General features: G+C 41.8%; 1 protein-coding gene across 9 annotated transcripts in view; it reads right to left on the reverse strand.

Annotated features, from left to right (window-relative positions):
* The window catches only part of Camk2d (calcium/calmodulin dependent protein kinase II delta), a 248,479-nt gene that overhangs the window by 12,457 nt on the left and 210,598 nt on the right, over positions 1-25,424 (reverse strand). For all 9 annotated transcript variants that reach the window (XM_041653874.1, XM_041653901.1, XM_041653850.1 and 6 more), the window contains one exon: positions 24,147-24,195. In XM_041653874.1, coding sequence (XP_041509808.1) covers positions 24,147-24,195 — 49 coding nt within the window. The remainder of the gene's footprint in view (positions 1-24,146; positions 24,196-25,424) is intronic.

Here is a 25,424-nt window from a genome sequence, read left to right on the forward strand (position 1 = left end):
ACTCTGCATTTAAAACTGACAGTGTTTTTATTAAGTATTGGCCAGGTGGAAAAGTATAATTAGAAAACAATGACAATCTTTTAAAACTAACCAAAAAGGAGAAAATAAAGACCAATGTCAAGTGCTGACTGTGTTACTTCAGCAGGCTGGGCAGTTCACAGAGTGTGCAAACTTCTGGAAGAGTTCCTGAGGTCCTGAAAACCCCACAATCTCTCACAAGCACAGGATGGAGTCAGGAGCAGCAGCAGTGAGTGACCATCTTTCACTCAGAACCACCATTGCCCAAATATTCCCTCACTTTCTTGAGTTTTGCTGCGGTGGCTTAAGCTTGTTTTTGCAATATCAGTCATGTGAACTCTCTTCCAGATTAGTTCTCGTTCTCGGAAACAATGGCCTCCTAGCTGGCCTGGCCGAGCAACACACAGACAGGGCTCAAAGCAGGATGCTTCTGGGCTGTAGCATCCTGGAGCCAGTGTAAGCTGAGCCTTGGTTTAGGAGGGGCCTGGAACTCAGGAATCTCTGAAGTGTTCATTTCCTCCAGGCAAAGGCGTGTGAGTGAGTCACAGTTGGGCCTGGCACACGACAGCTGACTCTTGGAAGGAAAAGCAGAAGGCTGAAAATGAATCACTCCTGTACAAGGCTCCGAGGTTAGAAGTTAGAGCTGTTGCTACAAGCTCAACATCTGACCTAGGGCGTGAGGGTGGGGTGGGTGCCAGTTAGCTCTTCCCCAACAGCAGCGAGCCCAGGGGACAGTCACTGTGCCAGGTCCCTGGCTAGCTGTTTTCTATGAAGAGGGTCTACTCTTTGCTCTCCCTTCTTCCTCAAGGTAAGAAGTGACAGCTCCAGAGGCAAGATGGGGAATATCACCAAAGGGGAGGGCAGTGCCTTATGGCATTCCCCACCACCTGTAGGATGCTACCAGTTTAATCTCCGAATGCTGTCAGTCAGTCAGTAGGACCCAAAGTAGTTTGGGAAAATAGAAGGGCAGAAGCAAGCAGGAAAGATGGTCCATATTCTCGGAGCTCTTTCCATGCAGGCATACAAACACATTGGGCATCTTTCCCTACCCAAAGTCACAGCTCCTCTGACTTATTTATTGATCTAGATATCAAAAAATCTTCAGTCCCTAGGACAAAGACTGCACATTTCAAAGTTACTTTCCTGTGTAAATAGAACAAGGTGAATATTGGAAAAAATGATTGATAAGCATCAGGTGATTTCAGAGTTACTTCTGTGTAAGAACTACAGCGGAGCAAATTTTATTATTGTTTGATAAAGAACCTACAGCTTGAAGGTGTGGATGCTCTGAGGCCAGGTACAGCAATCTATGGGAAATCAGGCCCGGCCCTAGATCCCTACATTGGCCCCTAAAAAGATCTGACAGCCCTCCAGCAGAGGGGTGCAAGGCATCCCCACCCCATGGCAACTACAGGGTAAGTCTGTGGCCTTATCAGAATCCGCCTTTTCCTCTGTGCCTGTTAGCGCTCAGATTAGGACAGATTAAATTAGATGGAGTGGAACTTTCTGCACCCCACCTCTTGGAAAACCTACAGAAGTAAGGACTTCTTTTGTTCTTCTGGTTTTCTGAGTGGAGACTGAAGTGTCTGTCTTTTTTTTAAAGAGCTCAGTTGTTGCTGCACCTGGAGGCTATGCCTCCAACTCCTCCACTCTAAGCTTCTAGCCAGGTTTGTGATGGAAGCCCTTTTTCCTCACTGGTTACCTCTGGTACAATGCGATGTCTCTCCCAATGATCTCCTAAAGATTGTGTACCCACCCCAGTGGTTGAAAGGCTGTCCTGTGTGAGAGACTCCAGTCTTCTTTTGAGCTCTGTCTGTTAATATCTAGTGTAGAGAGATCGTCTTCACAGGAAAGAGTATCTGCACAGGTACTTTTCTCGTCTGTGATTTCTTTCATAATTCTCCCCTTCAGATCTATACCTTAACGTCTGTTTTCAAAGTCTTCCTTCAATATTTCATGCACTTCAAACCCAACTACCTGAACTAAGTTTGCCAAGTTCAACCACCACCAATGAGAAGAGACAGGCAGGATAGATAGATGCTAGTGTGTTTCATATTATGAGATCGCAGCTCACAATGTGGAAAGAAGCCTGTGTATGCACACCGTAAATATCTCAGCACCTACACATGGATAATAGATTGCTTTAGTCTGAGTTACCTTCTAATAAGCTCATGTCTTAGACAGAACGTGCGGTCTCAAGAGAGAGTACAAATCCAAGTGCACAGAGGTGCTGAGGAGGGAGAGCGCAAGAGGGACCATGCAGGAGATATGGGAGAGATACTCCAATGCTGTGAATCTCAGGAATAGAGCTGGTCACCTGACCAGAAGAACAAGCCTGCAGTGACTCCCTTCCTTGTTTCTCAGCTCTTCCTTCCCTGTGGAATCTGCTGGTTGGAGAGAGGGGCCGGTCTAGTTGTCATTGTGATACTGATCTGCTGCTGTTTCAGGTCACTGACACTGAAGAAAGCATAGCTTACAGATTTCAATTCCTGCCTCTTCATTGGCTTCCTGGTGGCAAGCAATAGGGTCACCATAGTCCGTTACACAGACATAATTGGTTTCCCATGGGTCTCTATCCAGATGTATAAAAAAAGAAAGAGCTTGAGAACCAGAGGGCATATCCTACCCTTCTCTCCAGTCCATCAAATGCTGCTTTCATCTTCTAGGATTCCACATTGGTCCACTTCTCCTGCACCACTGTGAGTCCGAGTACTCTCCCTGTTCCGGTTCCCTAACATGCTGCCTGAGTTTCTGTGAATAATTCAGACCTCCACCAGTCACCTTTCTCTTTAGGAACATTCAGATGCTTACAAATGCATATCTCCTCAAGAATGTCCCCTTTGAAATCTTCTAGAGTCTTTTCACTGCTGTTAGCATTCAAAATGAGACCATAAAGCTTTCCTCAGCTTCAATCCTGCCCATCTTACCAGATCTCATCAAAGGTTATTTTAATCACTCCTCTTCCTACCCCCAGCCACGCACGTGTGCTGTCCTTTGGTCCTAGTGAACTTTTCCCATGTCCATGCTTGTACTTATTTTTTTTTTTTAAAAAAAATCAGATCTCAACTAGTTTTCCTTTAAAAGGACTTGATATTTATGGCTAGAAACCAAATATGAGTGAGTACATCCCATGTTCCTCTTTTTGGGTCTGGCTTTCCTCACTCAGGATAGTGTTTTCTATTTCCATCCATTTGCATGCAAAATTCAAGAAGTCCTTGTTTTTTACTGCTGAGTAGTACTCTAATATGTATATATTCCATAAAAAGCCTGGGATAAAACCGGACTCACTGAACATAGCAGACAATGAGGACTACTGAGAACTCAAGAACAATGGCAATGGGTTTTTGATCCTACTGCACGTACTGGCTTTGTGGGAGCCTAGGCAGTTTGGATGCTCACCTTACTAGACCTGGATGGAGGTGGGTGGTCCTTGGACTTCCCACAGGGCAGGGAACCCTGATTGCTCTTTGGGCTGACGAGGGAGGGGGACTTGATTGGGGGAGGGAGAGGAAAATGGGAGGCGGTGGTGGCGGGGAAGAGACAGAAATCTTTAATAAATAAATAAATAAATAGAAAAACAAGAGAAGAAAAAAAAAGGACTTGATAGCACCCACAGGCATGGTCATAAGGAAGGGAGAATCTCACGGGGCCTTACCTTTAAACAAAGAAGCATAAACAACTAAGGAATGATGGCAGGGAGAGAAACAGTCATCCCGAGGGAGGAGACCCCAACTGGTGATCTTACACCAAGTGACATACAAGTAATAGTAAATGAATGAAATAGGTTGAATTTACATGTTCGTGTGTGTGAGTGTGTGTATAAAACAGGAATGAAGAGCAAAGAGACTGAATTTGAGAGGAAACAAGGTGTGGATGGGCAGGGTTAGAAGGACAAAATGGAAAGAGGGAAATGATTTAATTATATTTTAAATAAAATAAAACTTCCTTGGCCTTTATTTTACGTCAGGTTGAAAGGATATTATACAGTTACACTTGTCTTATACTTGATTTTAAAAATCACTTAGTGCCCTTGCCTTTACAGGCTCACCCAGTTAGTCAGCTTCCTCTGTCTCTTTGTATGGGGCAGGAACGACACCATTGCAATACCAGCATCTAACACAGTTCCTGTCTTAGAGGAAATGTCCCCTGAGTATTTGAATGAATGAACCTGGTTTATAATCCCCAGTCCAATGGTCTTTCCAGTGCACAATATTGCCTTATTTGGTGTCTGATAAATCCTCTAATCATTTTTTTTAATTTTTATTTTTTATTTTTTTGGATTTTCAAGACAGGGTTTCTCTGTAGCTTTTGGTTCCTGTCCTGGAACTAGCTCTGGTAGACCAGGCTGGCCTTGAACTCACAGGGATCTGCCTGCCTCTGCCTCCTGAGTGCTGGGATTAAAGGTGTGTGCCACCACCGCCCAGCTTCCTCTAATCAATTTAAAGAAGGAACGGAGGCTACAGCTCAGTAATTGAGCATGCGCTTAACATGCAGGGAGGCCTCAGGTTCAATCCTCATCACCAAAACCAAATCCGTAATATAAGAACCTAATAGAAATCAATTTGGATAAAAGCAGCCTGTTTTCCCTTCTGACTCACATGGAGTGGTTATTAAACCCCTTTCCTTTTCCATATTTTCTCCTTTTTACTAATGGAGCCACAATTTACCAAGGCTCCCAGCTGGGTGTACTTCTGCGGTCTGCTGTATCCATGGATACACAATCATCCATGAGTCATTAATTTTCTTCGGTACTTGTGATGTTTCCCAGGGCATATTCTCAACCTTCACCTCGCATGACAAGCTCATACGCTCCTCTCGCCTTAACCTCATGCTGAGGACTGCCCAATCTCCACCACGGAGTCCTCATGTTCCTGTTTCGTATAGCTTGCCATATTCTAAGAATTTATTTCTGTTTTATTTTATGTGTATGGGTGTTTTGCCTACATGTATGTCTGTGTGAGGGTGGCGGATCCCTTTGAACAGTTGCGAGCAGCCAGGTAGGTGCTGGGAATTGAACCCAGGTCCTCTGGAAGAGCAGCCAGTGCTCTTCACCGCTGAGCCATCTCTCCAGTCAGCATGCCATACTCTAAACATCCCTGGGCATTTCAGACTCGCTTCACTTTCTGGCTGAAGCTGCTGTGTCTCCGCACCTTTCACCTGGGCCAATGGCAACCCAGTCTACTGAGCTGCTCCAGCCAGAAGCATTGGTACTTCCCTTTGGATCACTTCCTCATATAATGTAACACAAGGGTCTCTTCACCGCTGAATCTTTCTGACAGTCCTTTCTCTCAGAGCCCAAGCCTTTGATCTGATCTAGGCTCGCACAAGTTCCCATCTCCAGGGTCTTCTCCATTCTGCCCCTCACTGCAGCACAACCATCCACCCCAATCCCTTTATGTTTTCAGGGCATTTACTGTTCATAAATCAAAGGCTGACCTTCTCTGTGCACTGCAGTACTTTTCCAGCTTTCTGACCTGTTCTTCAGCCACCCCAGGGGCTCTGTTCTTTACTGAGCCCTGAATCTTTGATGACATTGTGTCTTCCTTCTATTTCCCCCTTTTCTGCCACACTGAGTTCTGTCTGGATATCTTCTCCAATGTCCCACTCATAGCTTACCTTCTCCGCCTGGCTGCGGTTCCTGAAGGCTCCACCCCCAGCTATTTTTTATCTCACTGTGATTGTGCTGCATTCCCCAATGAGTGTGTGACCATTTTATATTCTGAACACATGGAACTACACTAATGTTTCCAAAAGCACATGTATTTGTGTACACATACCCAGTCTATAAAAATATAGTGTACATTCAAAACCATTAAGGAGATGTCAGGCACCTGGAAGATGCCCAGCTGCTGCTCTGAGAATAAATCTGGATGTCAGAGTCAGCAGGAGGATAGAACATCAGGCTGCAGGGTTTCCATGACGGAGCCAGAGAAGATACAGTGCATACGGGCACAGTAGGGAAAGCTAGGGGATTCCAGGCAATGTTGAAAGATGTTTCACTTCAAGAAAAGAAGGAGCGTAATGGAAACATTTTAACTATATGGGTTTGAGATTTTTATTTGTTTACATTTGTGATTAAACAGACCCAGGCATCTAACTGCCTGCAAATGTGGCTTTTTACTCCCGGATGTTTGCAGATTTGTTACACGTTGAAACGCTTTACTGGGCTGTGTCTAAAGATTACTTACTCAGTCATCAAAAGCTGCCTGTAAAAACGGTGGTTGGGTCTGCCCCGAGCTGTCTTTGCTCTGCAGGGACACTATGCAGTTTTACCACCCGTGTACTGCAGTTTAGTCTAACCCTTGCCTACCTCTCTTAGAGGGAGGTCATTTGACTCCCAGACGCTTGAAGGACAGAGAGGTGGAAGGACTTGCTAAGCCACTCAGTACGTTCAGACCAGGCCAGAACTTGAGCTTGATGTGGCTCAGCCACCCCGCCACCCTTGCTATTCAAATCGCTAACCTCTGTTTCTTTATAGCCCATAGTGCTTAATTCAATATTTTGAAATCATAAACCTAAATGAGCCAGCTAAATGTCTTTGAACTCACTCTGACAAGGTGACTGACTATTTAATTACTGGGCCAGGTTTGCAATTAATTACGGAGCCAGTTTCCCACATCTGGGAGCCCCGTGGCTTTATTGTCGTTCTCCATGCTGCCATCAACAAAAATAACCCTTGGGAACAGTTACGCCAGGCAAATACACAAACTAGGATCGTTTTCACGCTGTGGGTGGTTTCATAGAAAAGGTACTTATAAGCCCAGTTATGCTTAGCCTTCTCTGTGCAATTAACAACTTGTTTCTCAGTGACTTTATTTTCCCTTTAGCAATTTTGTATTAGTTAACACTGCAGAAAATAACTTCTATTATTTTATCACTGAAAAATCACATCTATTAAAGGGTAGGACTGGTTGGTTTAGTAATCTATAAGATTTTATTCAAATATAAGACTAATACTCAATCACCAAATTTATATATAGGAATGTTTTCAAAAGTTACTATCCAGTTTATACTATAGAAGCAGCTAAAATGCCCACTTCTCAGGGCTGGGGAGATGGCTCAGTGGTTAAGAACAGTTGCTGCTCTTCCAGAGGACCCAGGTTGATTCATATGGCAGCTCATATGTACCTTCTGTACCTCCAGCTCCAGGGCATCTTCTTCTGGCCTCTGAAGGCACCAGGCATACACATGGTGCACAGACATATATCCAGGCAAAACATCCATATACATTAATAACGATGATGATGATATATTTGAAAATTCCTCAGTGTTTCAATCTCTCTAGCCTCCCAAAAATAACAGAAAAATTACTCAAAGTATCTTTGGGAATTTCTCTAGAGTACACAGTAGCTTCAACTTTAAGAGAAAATACCAGCACCTTCTCCCTCTCAGCTTTTCATGATCTGACAATTAACAAATGACAGACACAGTGTGTATATTAGAATTTTAAGATTCCTAAAGTTATCTTTGAGCTAAAAATGAAACAAAATATATACTATTTTAAAAATCAAGGGATGTATAGCCAGGCCTGGGGGCGCAAGCCTTTAATTCCAACACTTGGGCAGGTGGATCTCTATGAGTTCAAGGCCAGCCTGTTCTACATAGCAAATTCCAGGAGAGCAAAGGCCTCTTTCTCAGGGTGGTGAATCCTTTTCTCAGGGAACAACAAAAGAAAGGGATGTATAAAGTAGTGATAGATATTTTCGTCGGAAAAAAAAGACACACATGCACTAAATGAACGAATGGATGAATAAGCAAATAAATGCAATAAAAATAATGCAATAAAACTTTAAAAATAAAAAACTTAAAATTTAAAAGGACGAGCATTCATCAGATATCACTGCCATTGGTTGGCAAATGATTAATATTCCACACAGGAAACTCATGTCCACCTGACATTAACAGAGAGTAAGGTAATAACAGGAGTCCCCCACAGAGAAGAACTTTGGGACAACATGGTAACTGACACTCATTTGGAGTTTCTGATGAGAACCTGTGAGAGTACCCTGTACGGTTGTCTCTCACAGGGCTCAGGCTGAGTACAAGCATGCCAGCCAATGAGAAATGAGGTCTGATGTATATGACCTGTCAGGAATTCTAGTGTACACCATGACTGTTAAGGGGCTTCCGCTCCACTCACTTCCCACTGTTGAGGATCCTGTTGTCTGTGTTTCTCTTGCCTCACCTTGACACACCATCCTTCTATGTACCTTTTGTCTGTCTGTGTTTGTCATGTTTTTCCTCTTTAGTTGGGCTTGATGCTGCAGCTTCACTCCAGGCTGTGGTAGCAGCGGCGGCAGCAGCAATAGCTGCCTGACAGACAACAGTCACAGCAGCTTTTCTCACAAGACCTCCTGCTTGGTTTGGCTTATCATCACATCAAAAACGATGGTCTAGTATCTCTATTAGTTTCCCAGCTTCTGTCTCTCGGGCTTCTTGGAGATTCCTTGCAACTGTCACCTCTTAACCCTTGCATTCTTTAGCCTATACATATACAGATACCTAGATATAACAGGGTGATAACAGATCTGAGTATTGATGTTAATAATTAAGATGCAAATGAAACACCCGCGTGTTTGCCTTCTGGTCTATCAAGGAAAGTGTGGCAAGTACTGTGCCACTGAAATCACCACACCTTGTGAACTTATTGCTCTTAAATACATTATGATACTGTGGAAAAACACAAACATGTACACCTATGTTTCGGACAAAAAGCGCACTCACAACAGACACCAAAGTGTATGATTTATCCTAAAGCAAAAGACCCTAAACTTATTCAAAACTATACTTTCTAGTTTTTGTTCTTTCTTGGTGTGTATACTGAGATGGAACTCTGGGACTTGCAGACCAAGCAGATGCTCTGCCACTGAACTTGACAGCAGCATTCCTTCTGCGGTTTAGCTCTAAGATTATAAGGGGTAGTGCCAAGTATACAAAAACCTGGAGAAGTAAATACTGTTATGTACATTTAACAGTTGAGAAGTTCTAGATATTTTAATGGCTGCTAGGACATGATTTAAGTGGTATATAATTTGCTTCCCTTCTCTATCAGTTAAGTAACTATTCTTGCTACTACCCAACATAACCCAGATTCTACAAAAACAAATGAACAAACAAACATTGACCCTAAAGAAATTTATATAGTAGTATGGGGAAGAGAGACAGTCACTCAATCAGTAAACCGATATTTCTGATAATCATACATTATTAGGAGGAAAGAAAAAGGAAGAAGGGGACAAGGAAGGCTGGGTTTTGGAGGCATTCCCTTGTAATCAGAATTTCTGTTGGAAAGTCTCACCAGGACAACATCTGGTGAGAGACTAGAAAGGAAATGCATATCAGGTTGCACTAGGAAGCAAAAGCAAGCACAAAGGTACCCAGGTAGAAGCTGGCTTCACACAGCAGGAAGATTGTTCTTGTGTTGCATGCACTATAGAGAAGAGGTCAGCCGGGGAGGGAGGGCTGTTGGGGTGAGGCTCTTAATGGATTCTAATGGATTTGGCAAAGCACTGGAGAATGCTAAGCAGAACACAGATATATTTTAAAAGCAGTACTCTGAATACTGTGTCAAGAATAGACTACGGACAGAAAATGCAGGGGAGAAGCTGTGCCAATAAGCAGGCAAAAGGCACTGTTACTTTGGGCCAGAGCAATGGATAAGTCTGCAAAGAAAAAAAAGCCAATTCAAACCAGCAAGACAAAAACACCACAGTATGTGTCCTGAGGTATGAAGTAGGAACCAGAGGACCAGCTCAGAGACTAGATGTGGGGTATCAGCAAGACTGATGACTCAGCTATTTTAAAGAAACTAGACTGTGACACAATTATGTCAAATTCAATTTATAATTTATAGATGCTTTGGACACAGATATGGAAAAAGAGGTTGGCGAGTTACTATCTTGGAATAACGAAATGTGATCAAAACCGTGTGGACTGCAACGAGTCCATAAAATGAGGAAGGAGGAATGGGGGGTGGTTTTGTGGGGTGTCAATGTACACTGGCACTTTGAAAATGTGTTACGTATCGTGTATGTGGTGTGAAATACATCCACACAGACTACTTACCTATGTATCTATGAAAATAATAAGGAGGCCCGGTGGTGGCAGCTCTTGCCTTTAATCTCAGCACTCAGGAGGCAGAGGCAGGTGTATCTCTGAATTCAAGGAGCCTAGTCTACAGACCTAGTTCTGTGACAGTCAGGACTACATAGAGAAACTCTGTCTTGGATAAAAAAAAAAGAATAAAAGGCAGGGAGGAATAAAGGAAGGAAGGAAAGGACAGACAACAAAAATAATAATGAAAAGTTCAGGAATGATCCAATTTACTACAGTTGTAAAATTTTCTGTTCTAATCAAAAGAGATGAAACCAGCCATGCAAAGGAACTTGCATGTTGCTAACACTGTCTTGCAGGTGCCAATGTAATCACATGTAAGTGATCAGAGGGACAATACGGCTCTGGCAGAGGTGTTGTCTCTGTCACAGTCAAGTGACTCCCAGCACTCCTCACTAAGCCAGCCCTTCTTTACTGGTCCTACCCCCCCCCCCAATAAAACAGACCAGCCAATTCTGCCCACCAATGGCTAACAGAATACTGCATATGTCAAAAGAAATGAAGATGCTCTGCAAAACACCCAAATTTTAGGAAGAAAACACTTATTTGTACACCAGAGTGAATAGTTAATTTTTAATACTGACTAAAATATTAATGCAGAACAACAACAAAAAGGTCATTCGTGGGGAACTGCAGGGTGCACTGGGTCTCATTCCAGGGCTGGACCAACAGGACAGCTCAGCCTCCTGCCCCTGCCTGCCTCTCCATTTCCTGCATACACGGAGTTTTCAGTCATTAAAAAAATGAATGAATTCAGATCGTTTAAATATAGGACCCTCTATGGGAATTACAAAGCATCTAGACTTTTCACATGTGATGAGAGTTAGGTCCTCATGTGAACTTTTTGCTTTTGCTTTTTGATAGGAGACAGTTTCTCTGGGTTTTCAAGATTAGCCTCCAACTCGCAATTGCCTAGCTTCAGTCTCTATGGTTCTATGGTTTTAGGAATCACCACCACACCTGATTCCTGATTTTTTTTTGGTTAAAATTTTAATGCCCCTATTATTCTTTGTTTTAGATTTATCTCAGTATTATCCAGAAACTGAGAACTAAAAAATAAAAGACAAGCTGTGGCTATTTAAAGGGAAATTCCACCCTGTCCCATCCCAAGATGCATCACTTTCAGAAATGAGAGGAGACCAAAAATGGTTAAGGGCAGTTATATATTTCATGACTCTGAGCTCTAATATTAGGTCAAGTCCTTTGAGGCTAAACTGCATGCCGGAAATAAGCCTTAAAAGGCAAACAGCAAAATGTCAAAACTAAGGGCAGGAACACACCAGGGAACCAAGAGAAGCAAGATTCCACAGGATCTGAACTGCGTAGGTGGGGGAGTTACTGATATGCTCATGCTCTTAAGGCATTTTGAGACAAGTCAGTGTCAGGTTTGCCAATTGTGGAGTTCTTACCGGAGCAGGTAAGTCCCGAACCTGTACACACACACAGTCTGCTCAAGGTTCCCTCCTTTCCCACTCCAACCTGGTGTCAGGGTTCTGGTGAGACATCATACATCACTTACTCCACCAGCCATAGGGTAACAAACCTGGCAGAGTTCTAATGGGTAGTTTAGTATCTACACCCATTTCTGTTATAGACTATTTCACCAGCAATGGTTTTAACATTTCTCTTTCTACTTGTAAAAGCTTAGATTTGTAAAACCTGGGCCAGTGTTTGCTCTTACAAATCTTTACGCTTGCTAGAAAACCTACCAGGCATGTGTCTTCATCATCACTTTAGGGAAGAGTTTCATATGCTATTCCTCCAAATACACAGCATCGTGTTAGGCTCAGAAACCTAGATGTTCAGAACCGTGGGATTCAGGGCAGCGGCTGACAGTGGAGCCACAGCTCTGAGGCCACAGAGCTAACTTCCCTAAGCTCTCACGTGTTCTTCTGAAAGACTGCACTGATGCATTGATAAGATTTCCTTAGTAGTGCATTTACACCAAGATAATGTCAGGCCAAGTCACTAGACACTCTGCGGTCATCTTTATGACAAGGTTGTGTCAGATAAAAACTATGAACCATCTTCATTTTATTTACTTCTCCATAACAAAGGGCAATTTTTCTACAAGTGCAGCTCCTACTCACACTCACTTTGGAATGCGCTACCTACTTTTTTTTTTTTTTTTTTGAATGGGGCTTGGCCTTCAATACACACTTGCTGAAAGAGGAGCTGAGGGGAAAAGTCAAGAAAGAACAGGAAGTGCTATCGTTCTGTCTGCCTGCTCTCACCAGCCTACAAGTATGATCCAACCTCCCTCATCCTGCAAACAAAAGAAACCAGCTCTGTCTTGACTGTGTGTGTCCTTCTTTCCCTCCACCTTTTCCCACCCTTACACACATGCCACAAAGCTCCATAATGTTTGCCCTAAGGACACCATACTGCACCACTCACCTGAGGGAACCTCCTGACAAGTCCCCGGGTGTGTCACCTGTCTTCCTCAGCATGGCCCAGTGCTCCTGTGGCTACAGCTTCCCTCCTCTCTGGTTTCATCTATTATGTTTTGGGTTTGAACTTCACTCTGCAGTAATATCCTCAGCATTCTGAATAGTTTGAACATATGGTGCTCTGTTCCTATGCCTTCTGCATGGAATGTATTTCTCTTCCCTCACTTCCTCTCTGGTTATGAGAATTCCTTACCCCTTAAAGCTAGGAACAGGATTCAGATCTTCAAGAAGCTTGTTCAGGAAGACTGCAGTATGAATACGAGTTTGGGCTGTGTGTCTGTATAACACACTTGACTGTAAGTGTGTCACTGACCCCCTGTGAAGATCTTGAACATAGTGGCATTGCTGCATCTATGTCTTTCCCTAACGCAGAACTTAGTGCTCAGAACTGCTGCTAACTCTTCAAAATGTCAAAATGCTGTTGTGGCTTCAGTGTTGAAAAAAACAACGAAAAACAACAAACAAACAAACAAACAAAAAAACCTTAGATGCCGAAGGTCTGAGTTAAAGAGTTCTTTTCAGATTCTTGTCTTTAATTTATGCATACAAATCTTTTGCTAGCATGTGTGGACATGCATCACTTGCATGGCTAGAGCTGGGTTAAAGACAAGAGGATAAGATGTCATGGAACTGGAGTTAGGGATAGTTGTACATGTCTGTGTTCATACTGAGAACCAAACCTGGGTCCTCTGCAAAAGGAACAAGTGCTTTTAATCTAATTCTCATAATCTGAAAATAATGCTGCTGTATCCTTTTGTCAGATGGAAATCAAGCTTCAGTGAATTTAGTTCTCTTTAAGCTCCTGTAGTCAGTAGGTGATGGGGCCAAGATTAAAGCTGGTGACATTTAACCATGCCTTAGTTACTATAAAGAAATGAGGAGTGAGCATTATGAATGCCCTCAGAGGACAGCGATTTTCTACAAACTCAATTTTCCAATGAAAAGCACAAAAGAAGAAACTAAACAGTTCCTCCTTTGACGATTCTTATCTCAGCAGTCCTCCTAAGAAAATCCTGTAGTTCAGTGACAGATTAGAAAACTCTGCAAAGCAAAACTCAAAGCCAAATAAACACAAAATCTTTGCTTCTTAAAGCCATGCCACCTGTGGGTTCTATAGTGACCATACCCATTTCATCCATGGATGGAAATCTTGAGACTGGATTTATGACGCCTCTCATGATTCCTCACACACAGCTTGCACTTCCCAATACTGACCTCATTTCCAATGAACGTTCTAAAGCTTGGGAGATGTTTAGGAAAATTGCCTTCTCCTCTAACTGCACACAACTCCTGTGGTCCAGTTAAGCCCTTCTGATTACAGTTCACTCCCTGTTGACTGACAGTAGACTACAGTCTCCAGAACTCATTCCAGATTAGCCCAAACCATTTGTAAAACTAGACAACTCCATGAGGATCTCTGAGGAGAAACTATGACCATCGCTTTCCTGAAAGAGTGTACTTTCTCTCTGCATGCTAATCACTCATATTTTTTCTCTTTTTCATTTTTTCAAGATGGGGTTTCTCTGTGTAACAGTCCTAGCTGTCCTGAAACTCACTCTGTAGACCAGGCTGGCATCAACCTCAACAAGAGGTTGCTGCCTCTGCCTACCAGGTGCTGGATTTAAAGGCATGAGCTACCACCACCCAGCTGTAATTACGTATCTTTTTTTTTTTTTTTTAGTTTCTTAGCCTTGTTCCTAACTAGTTTTTTTTTTAAATTTATTTATTTATTAAGGATTTCTGCCTTGTCCCCACAACCGCTTCCCATTTCCCTCCCCCTCCCCCGATCAAGTCCCCCCCCCCATCTGCTCGAAGAGCAATCAGGGTTCCCTGACCTGTGGGAAGCCCAAGGACTGCCCACCTCTATCCAGGTCTTACGTATCTTTCTCTAGTTTAGAAGTCTGATTTTCAAGGAGCTTGCTCAGGAGTTAATGTCTCTATCAGCTCTCATGAATGAAGCTGCAGTTTGCACTAGAACAGTGATAAGAATGCAACATGCAACGACAGAGGAGACGAAACATAATAAAATAGTTTATAATTTATATATAACTCTGTTTAGCTTCTATTAAATGGGACCATGCTTTAAATTAGGTAGTGGGGAAAACATACACGAATAAAACTAAGAAATTTTTGCTTTTTGCAGCAGCAGGAGACTATTGCCAAAAACTACAACTTTGTCAAAACCCAGAGAACAACAAACGGAATACAACTTCAGTACCAAAGGCTGAGCGACTATACTGGAGGGGTGTGAGAGACCATAATATCCAGAGGATTGTGAAATCTGCAGTAAGGCTGTGCCTTCTAGCTGTGGCACGGAAGTTCCAATCAAGGCTCTTCACAGTATGGCTGCTTAAATCAGACCTGAATATTTCCAACACCAGCTGACATCCTAAAATGGATAGAGAAAGTCTAGCTGGGATCCACTCCTAGATGAAGAACTACAAGCAATTAACAACTCCCAAGAGAGGGAGAACTAGTCTTCCCCAAAAATGAGTTTGCTGATTCGTTACCTAATATTGAGTAGTCAGCCCTAGAAACATTTACCTGCAGGCAACGCTGAACAGAGTTGGCAGGTTGTATTTATATGTCCACTCATTGATACGTGTAACAGGAATGGATAAAGAAGAGAGACTGGATTTGGAAGGCAAGTGAGGGGGAGTATACATGAGGGAGGCAGGAAGGATGAGTGGCAGGGGGAAATCTAGGTAACTATTTTTAAATTAAATTGAAAAAAGAATGTTCCAGAAATTCATTGTAGTAAATATATTTGAACTGTTTAATTTATAGGAAGAATCACAATATAATCATATAGTTTCACAGAATTTTCAGACATATTTATAAGAAGAAAACAATTCACAATCAGAAGAAGATGGCATTTTAAGTACCTACTGCATTATAGCAAGTAATTTAAGAATTATACAAAATTTACAGTGAGAAAAATAAGTAATTGAGATTGAACTCCTATATACAAATGAATGAAAAAATCCTTCTGATTTTAGATATCTGGTTTCAGAAAAGTTGTTTCATTTATAAGACGGCTATGCATGAGGTCAAAGGATAACCTCAGGCTTTGGTCCTCATTGAAACCTTGCTTGAGACAGCTCCTCTTTGTTGTTCCTGAGCTATGAACACTAGGCTAGCTGGCTCAAGAGCTTTTGGGAATTCTCCTGTCTCCAACTTCCATTTCCCTGTTAATTACAGATGTTCGTACTGTGTGTCTGCTTCTTTGTGGGTTCTGGGGATTCAAATTTATGTTCTCACATTTATGCAGTAAGCACTGTTATCCACTGATCCAAATTTTTAGCCCCTGATTTTGTTATAATTTTATATGGTTGATAATTTTAGAAAATGAAATATGCCCCCATAAGAGCTTGTACTAGAATGTATCTACTCACTGTATAGTGCAACTGATAACATGTATATATGTCAGTGGAAGCTTTCTTCCAATTATAAACACATTCTCTACAATTGTATTAATTTATTGCAAATGTTTGTGCTTTTCAGCTTAGAATTAAATGAATTTCTATGGTCATTTTGGATAGCTTACATGACTAACATCTATGATGTTTTTTTAATCTATCATCTATGTATCTCTTTATCTATTTCTCTATCTCTATAGCTCTCTATCCATCCTTAGGATTATTTTAGACAGGGGTTTTCTGTGAAGCCCTGGCTATCCTAGAAATTACTCTGTAGACCAGGCTGACCTCAGACACACACAGAGATTCACCTGCCTTTGCCTCCTGAGTGCTAGGATTCAAGGCATGTGCCGCCACAGATAGGGCAACAATCTAATAATAGTATTATACTACAGGAGTGTAGAAGAAAGGTTAAACTCCTGTATTAGTAATTCCAGTATCTATATTGTACTTTCAGAAGACAACTGGAATAACAGAGACGTTAAGAGACCTGCTCTAAGCAAGTTTAATGGAGGATGGAATTAGAAGTAGACTGCAGATCTCCGATTCCAGCCAGGTTACTGCCGACCATTTATATTCCATATCGCTAAAAACAGTGGTAAGAATACAATAAGAACTTATGGAGGAGACAGAATGTGATGAAAGTTTATATATATATTTAACTCCTCCCATTAAACTGGACCATTTTTAAAAGTAGGCAGTGGGAAAAACAAAAACATGAATAGAACCAAGAAAGTTTTGTACTTAATGCAACACGTATACAACTATATCGTAGTTAACTGACAGCGGACTGCCTATAGAATGTCTGATGCTGTGAATGGTGAGCTTGATCTATTATTTATTTTTTTACAGACCGGTCCTCCTTTGCCCAGGGTGGCAGAGACCTGCCTCTGTGGATCAGGATGGCTTAGGACTTGGTACTCTCCAACCTGTACATCCAGAGAGCTGGGAATACAGGTGTGGTGTGTATCGTGACATCTGACATCTTTCGAAAACTCATATAGATTCCTTCCTAATAATAAAAAATTTCAGATTTCAAAGTTTTTGAATGATTAAAATGAGTTCAAAATTTATAAGTCATAACCTAACCAAAGTTTAGAAACTGGTAGATGGAATCTTAAAGCACATCCATAGAAAATTCCTAGACTTCTGCAGAGAAAATCTGAGGTGGCTCAAGGTCCCCAGAAATTTTGGATCGTGGGTTGAATTTTCAGATGAGTACCATGTGAGTGTGGTGCCTGACTATATGTTGTTTATGATTTACTGACCATTTAAAAAAATAGTGCTATATTATTTTACACACACACACACACACACACACTCATACACACTCACACACATTTCTAGTACTGTAAGTTGATCCTAAAGTCTCACGGGGCTAGACAAGTGCTCTGCCATTGAATGAAGTCCTCAGCCTCTCTATAGCTATTTTAAACTATAATTGAGTTTTATAAAATTGCAAGAAAAGCTATTGCTAGGACCTCTAAGCCCATAGTTTATTTAAATATAGAGTGAGTTTGCTTTCTGTTATAGAAATGTAGCTCTCCCTGCCTCTCTCTTTGTCTTAACTGGGCTGGCAGCAATTTTGACCCTGCATTTTGTCAGAAGGGCCACTGACACAAGCACAAGGCAGTCACCGACAGACTCAAGATACAAACTTGACAGCGGGTGGCTGGTACTGAGCAAATCAGTGAGTCCACACTGGGGTAGGTAAATCAGAACCGTGCTGAAAGAAGAGCCATCTAGAGAAAAGGAGAAGGCTTATGCGCGGCAGGTGAGAGCCAAGTCCTGAACGAATCCTCCTACGCTTCTGATCCTCTGAGAAGCTAAAGACTAGCAGGTAAGTACATATTTGCAGACATCAAAAATGAAGTTGTAGGTTAGAAATCTGAAAGAGATTAGTGTATATGCTGCAAACTGTCTAAGACACTTTAGGCTGATAGAATGTCGCAATTACCCCTATTCCTTGAGCAAAGGTGTTTCTTGATTCATACGTCTTCTGGAAGTGGGTTTTTCAAGCAAGAGAAGTCCTGAATGACAAGCAGGATGCAAGTCTGAAGAAGAGCAGCATCTGATCGTCTGCCTCAAGGTAACAGTCCCACATGGGGTGCTGAGTCTAAGCACTTGGGGACCACACTGTATACTAATGTGCAGATTTAGAAGATACATACACAAAGTTCATTCTCCAGGAGATTGATAGGTTAGCTCAGGAGCTGAAAAGGGGGTGTTACCAGGCACCAGATCCCATGCAGGTGATAAGGGTTCAACATCTTTGTCTTTAACAAGGCTTTCTGGAAGCATCCTATATAGCTTCTTTACCACCACCCCACGAAATAGAGAAAGGGTTGAGCAAGGACGTAGCCCCTGCCAGTTGACCCCAGAACTAGGGATCTTTGCTTGGTGTGCTGAGCTGCACTGGGCTAGACCTGCAAGGTGGATGACAGGCAGCAAGGGATCCGAGTGAGCGGCTGCTGAGTGGTGAGCTGAAGTGACATGCTGGAAGCAGGATGAATGGCAGATGACAAGGACATACAGAAGCCCAGCTTCCACAGGCGACACACAACTCTGGCATGCTGGGAAAGAGCATCGGGTGCAGCGGACAGACGTGTGCTCATCAGGAAGGAGCTGGCGCTGAGCAGTGATGCTGGGTGGGTTAGGAGGTGGAGAGGCAATGTGGCATACAGCGACAGGCCCTGCAAACTGTGGCCACGGCCACAAACCAAAGGACAGTCTTCACATGCAGACAGTGTGGAAGCACACCCTCATGCCTACAGAAAGGAGCAGTGTTAGAGGTGCCAGCCACCAGGGAAAGGTTACAGGTGACACTGGTTGATAAAACTAGAAATTAATGTAAGGTTAGGAATGTATTCAAAACGCAGACAGCTAGTGCAACAATTTTGGACTGATAGCTTAAATTTTGAAGACAGTTAAATTTTAGCATCAGAAATTTTATTTTGTATCATGGGCCATGCATGACCATTTCATGTCTATGGCAGTAACTGCCCATGGTCATGATGCCATTACCTTCCAAACTATTGCTAACTCTCCATGACACTGAACAGCTGCTGAGCTTCTTGATGCAGCATCAAAAATAATATTTGGCTTCCAAACACAAGACAATATTAGAAAGTTGTGCAAAATGTCAGCACTAGGATGTGAGCACTTTGCCTTTGGAGAGGGAGGACAGTGCACTTTGGGAAATTTGTAAGATCTCTTCACAGGGGAAGTCATCAGGATGACTGCATGCTTGGGAAGGAACAAATAGCTGTAATGTAATATTTTAGCTTTGTTCATTTACTCAGATTTGTTTTCTTTTGTGACAGGCTATTTCTACATAGCAGAGGTTGGCTTCCAACTAGCGATCCTACAACTTCAGCCTCCTGAGTGTTGGGATTACGGGAAGGTGTCACCATACTCAGATTCTTAACTACATCTAAACAAAACAAAATTCCTACCAAAAAACAAACAAAAAAGTTTCGGCTCAATCATGGGGAGATCTTGAGTCTCACTTTCTCATTGTTCCCTTACTGTTTGTTGAGTTAGGAGAAATGAGCCTACCTTCCAGAAAAAGAGCTTCATGTACACCATACGTGAGGTGTTGGCTGTGCATCTTTGAAATCCCTTGACCATGACTAGCTTACAAGGAGCTCGGGTGAAAAGTAGATACTCAGTTGAGTATTTGCCGAGTGAGTAAAGAGACCCAGATAACCTACACTAGGCAGTTCAAAAGTAACAAGTAGGCAGGAGCCTGGGAGAACCCAAGCCACTAAAGAAAACTGAACAAGTAGACCTAAAAGAAACCACTCTTCTCCCAGATCTGGCTTCTAGGATAATCCATATTCTTTGCCTAGGAAGTTCCAGTCATCTATTTGCTACTTCTGCTGACTTTATTATGCAAACAGGTGGCCTGGTGGTTAATATTCCAGCTACCCCTAAGACCCTGGGAGGAGGAACTGTGTTGTTGGTATATTTAATTTCTTTCTTTGATTAGGCCACTTTATGTGTGAGCCACCCAAGCTCTTTGCAGTGGAGAAGAGAGGGAGACTTTCATTTCCCGGGTAACTCATCAGGACCACACACTGGTCCTGTGATATGGTAGCAAGGGCCATGCGGCTCAATGAAGCAGCATTGGTGGTGTAGGGGATGCTGGCAGATGTGCTTCATGGGAGAATAGGTGTTAGCACTTAGGACTATGCTACAGAAAGGTCTAGATGCCAAGTGTGGGGTTTCACCTGAGTGGCAATGCTGTATACAGCTTTGCTCAGACAGCATAAGCAGTGGAAGGAAGGAAAGGAATGTTCTAGATGTGATATCGTCAGGCATAAAGGACATGACTTTGGTCAAATTATATAATGGTTTTTAAAGGTTCCTACATGGAAGATATCTATGTAACTTTGTCTTCTAACAGAGGAAAACAATAAACATACTTCCTACTAAATTAGACAGATATGGCAAATCCTGGGGTGAGCAGAGCAAAATTATCCACATGAATTAAGGATATTAGGCCTTTTCTTGGGGGAATTATGCAATGACTTATTGTGAGATTCCTACAAAAGCAGATCATCAACAAAACAAACAAATTAAATTGATGTCCAGTCTTTCATCTTCTACCTTCTTTACATCTACAATGCCTGAGGTCTTCTGAAGCACCTTCTAGTCCTACTGGTTTCCAGAGTCTGTCAGTATTAAAAGGATCAGCTATCAAACAGCTGTACATGTTGTAGAGCAAAGACAGTGATGTCTGCATATCCAGGCCTCTGGCCAGCTCTACACCAGTATGATCAAGAAGAACTGTAATTTATTCATTAGACTCCAGAGTACAAATGAAACCCTGTGTTCAATTATCAGCAAGGCATTTCTTTTAATATTATATTATACTTTTTAATCTTAATGTTATACTTAATTTCTCTAACATTTGGTGTGTGTGTGTGTGTGTGTTTGTGTGTGTGTGAGAGAGAGTTCAGTATAACTCTAAAAAAATCATTATTCAGTTTTTCAAACTGCTGAGGGAACCTTTGATTTGTCTGGTTTTGATTTATTTCTTTGAGGCACATCTCATTATGCCCACTGGGGCTGATCTAGAAATTGTTTTATACGGACACTTGACATGGAACTCTGTATTCTTTTGCCTCAGCTTCTTAAGGGCTGGGATTACAGATGTTTATTATCATGCCCAACTGAGAGACTCATATTAGATATTGGTATTTATATAAACTAATGTAAGTTATCCTGAGCAAGTATTTAATAGCTTCAGTCAAATTCAGATAAGAAACATTACAAATTACAGATGTTTACTATCATGCCCAACTGAGAGACTCAGAGACACAGGGTTTCATTTGTACTCTGGAGTCTAATGAATAAATTACATTTCTTTTTGATCATACTGGTGTAGAGCTGGCCAGAGGCATAGATATGCAGGCATCACTGTCTTCACTCTACAACATGTACAGCTGTTTGATAGCTGATCCTTTTAATACTGACATGAAAACGTCCTCGATGGATGAGCTCCATATACTGAGGTGCTGGTATTCCCCTTATTATACTCAGTTATTTAAAGATTCAGTTCCTCTTGGTGGCTAATGGATAGGTTTTCAGACACTTGGTGAAAAATCGAGGCCGGAGCATGGAGTGGCAACTAAGATCTAGTAAGCCACAGCAAAGGTTAAAAACAACGAACATATGAGAAAAACTAGCTGGCAAAGTGGATGGCTGAAGAGTACTCTTAGCTGAGGCCAACTGTACCCTGGCACTGAACAGGCACAGAGCACCAGTGCTGTGGCTCACTCTAATATTAAAGCACTCCTCCTCAAGCAGAGATTGTAAATGCCAGTGAAACATGGAATGCATGAAGCTGTATGTAGAACTGCATGTAATAGATTATGTGTGAAACAGACTAAAGTATGCAGATGAGCCTGAAAGCTCACACTGTGTGACATACAAACTCCCATCCTCCATAAAGCAGGACTATTTGAGCTGTGAGCTTTCTCTCCCATGATTTACTTTCTCTGTTTCTATTTCAGCTGCATCAACCTTTGCTTAATTCTTTGTTCGGATACACAATAGTCTAGAACCTCTCTAGGTGTCCCCCCAAACACTTATATAAGCTGATACCAAAACCATATAAGACATTTCATTTAGTTGAAGAGCCGATGAATCTAAAACACTTACAAGATGATGCTCCTTGGAAAGCTAAATGGTACATCTGTTTTCTTGGCTATCAAAACTGTCTTTATCTAACACATTCATAAGATTACTTTTGTTCAAATTTTAGATCAGAGGCAAAAGTGGGATGAATAGACTTAATCGCATCCTTGACACCAGTATCCACTTTTGCACTCCAAGAAACAATGAGGGGCTCCCTGGAGTAGAGGTAGGGCAGTGCACTGATAATATAAAGAATGCATGTTAATAGTGTTAGTTGTTCCACTAAACCAAGAAGAAAAAAGTCAGCAGAGGTGACTGTTAACTGTACTCTGCATTTTCATTCCCTAAAATTTCTCCTTGACCTGAGATTTCTTGGTTCTTTGTTCTATAGCACAAGGACATTTTTTCCCCTTCAGGACTTTATTATATTAATGTCACCTAAACAATTACAGCATTTAGTGATGTTTATAGGGAAGGTATTTCCGAGTGAAGATTTAGATAACTGATGAACCATACCTCTCAATTCTTCAAAGATATTTCTTATTCTTTACAATTTTTATTTTAAATATCTTTATCATTATAATTCTAGCCAAGCAGACCACTGAAGGTGAAGCTGCAAATAATGAATTACAACAAGAACACAAAACTGCAGGAAAATTAACACTTTACAACCAGTCACATGGTTAAAGGAAGGAGAGTTAGTAGGAGTGCATATTGAGTGTGTTTATGGAGAGATTTCAACAGTTAGAAAGCTTTGCCAAACAAAATGAAACAGAAGTCAAGAATATGCGAGAGCTTGGGGGAGTGGGAGTGTGGAGATGGAGGAAGGGAGGATATAGGAGCAGGGAAGAAGATACCTACATTTAAAAAGCCATTTTAGGGTTGGCAAGAGACTTGGCTCTAGAGGGGATCCCAGGTGTCCACAGGGATGTCCCCAGCTAGGTCCTTGGGCAGCAGAGGAGAGGGTGCCTGAACTGGCCTTGCCCCACTATCACACTGATGATTATCTTGAATATCACCATATATCATCTTTGTCTGGCGACAGATGGAGATAGAGGCAGAGACCCTCACCAGAGCAACAGACTGAGCTCCCAAGGTCCAGTTGAAGGGCAGAAGGAGGGAGAAGATGAGCAAGGAAGTCAGGACCGCGAGGGGTTGGTACACCAACTGAAGCAGTGTGCCTGTTCAAATGGGAGCTCACCAAATCCAGCTGGAAAGGGTCTGAATGAACATGTGATCAAACCGGACTCTCTGTGGCTGACATGGGGGCTGACTGAGAAGCCATTGATAAAGGCACTGGGACTTGTTTTTATGGCATGTTCTGGCTTTTTGGGACCCTAGTCTATATGGATGCACAGCTCCCTAGGCCTGGATGTAGTGGGGAGGGCCTTGGACTTCCCACAGGGCAGGGTTCCCTGCACTCTCTCAAGCAGTCAGGGGGAGAAGAGGAGAGTAAGCGAGGGAGCAGGAGGGGATTGGGAGGAGGGAAGTGTAAATATTTGAATGGAAAAATAAAAATAAAAAAAAAGAAAGTGTATGAAGCCTAGGCAAAAGACTTCAAAAAATTAAGTTCCACAGGAATTCAACAGAATGCCATTCAATCAAAAGTTTGAGAAAATACTAGTATATTTCATACCACGTCCTTTGAATATAGTCTTGAACACAGTCTTCTATACAAATTTTAATGATATACCTAAAGCACATATATATTGTGTGCTGAGTTTGACTGATGTGTTTAACATCACCCATCGTTAGCTGTGATGTCAACAGTATGCCTGTTTCACAGATCACATGTTTCAATTTAAAACATATAAAATGTGAAAAACATTGACATATTCATAGTGGTTCACTATTCAGAATAATGAATTCATAAAATAAAAATGAATTTCTTTTGGGATAAGCCTTCTTTGTGATCCACACTTATTGATCACTTGGAACAAGCTTTACTAAATGCACGTGGAGCTCTCAGTTAGAGCCTTCCCAGGTTTTGATCCCAGCCTACCTTTCACGTCTTCATCCTCAATCGTGGTGTTGGAGCTCTCAGTTGACTCCTGTTCAGAAGAAAAGACAGTTTAGAGCGTCACACAACGCAGAGCTGATTCTTCTGACAAACTTGGCTGGTGGGACATATATATCATGCAAATTTCTTCAGCAGGCTGTGTGCATACGCTGACATGCAAATGGACAAATGCACCACGTGATTTTCAACAGAAACACGATGTCATAGGCTGCAAACATGTCAAAGGGAGTACTCTGGCCACCTGGTCCCTGATGCAGGATGAACCCAGGTGAGGTGCAGAAGCAGAAGAAGTAGGTACTTTATTTAAGAATCGAGTAAGATGAGTTCATATTCTAGTGTCTCACGCTGTGTTTTTAGGAGGAAAAACGGGATATTTTAGCAGAATAACCTTGAAACTTAGAATGCATGGTTTTATTTCTAACAGACCAATCAGTGAAGAGCACCTTCTTTGTGTTGGGCACTATGTCAAGCACAGAATTTGGGGCTATGTGTCTACCCTCTCGCTTTGTAGAGAAAAGACATTCCTCCAGCAATTGATTCAGAAGCTGGGGCTATAGCTGAGCCAGGCTGATCAGAATTGTCGGAAACTGTTTCGGGTGTATGTTAAGGACAGTGGAATCATAATAAATCATTTATTTCCAAGGTCAGCAAGACTTTTTTCATTTCATTCCTTTCTAACTCAGAAACAATCAGTCACTCAAAAGAAAATCTCTTTCCACAATGAAAAGACAAAGTTCTTTGTAAAACTACAAATTAAGGTGAAGAGCAGTAAGCACACTGGAAAGTGCGCTGCAGACGCTAGTGGTTAAAATACATTTCTTAAAGTAGTTACATTAAAATGTACCAGTGAAGTATTTTCCAGCAAAGGCATGTTACAGTGTTCATAAGTATTAATTTTCATTTTCCACTTGGAATGATTGAAGACCAGAGCTGAAAATAATTTAGACCAAAGGTCAGGCAATAGCTGTATATTCAGTGAATGAAAAACAGGTTGGGAAGGTGGTAATAATAATAATAATAATAATAATAATAATAATCTCTGCCAGTGTCCATTTATAGATTGGATAATTTTGGAAAGCCATCTGTTAATATGTAATATTTAATATTTAAATTAAAGAGATAAACTAGCTACTGTCCAGAGTCTCCACGCATACAAAACCAAGGAAAAAATCTTCATGCATTTCTTTAATGTGACGTGGCATTCAGAATTAAACACAAAATGAAGGTTAAACCATGCACATAGAAAGAAATGAATTCATG

The sequence above is a fragment of the Microtus oregoni genome, unplaced genomic scaffold (genome assembly GCF_018167655.1).
Source record: "Microtus oregoni isolate MIOR12 unplaced genomic scaffold, Mior012 000000F_ref0000247, whole genome shotgun sequence".
Classification (NCBI taxonomy): domain Eukaryota; kingdom Metazoa; phylum Chordata; class Mammalia; order Rodentia; family Cricetidae; genus Microtus; species Microtus oregoni.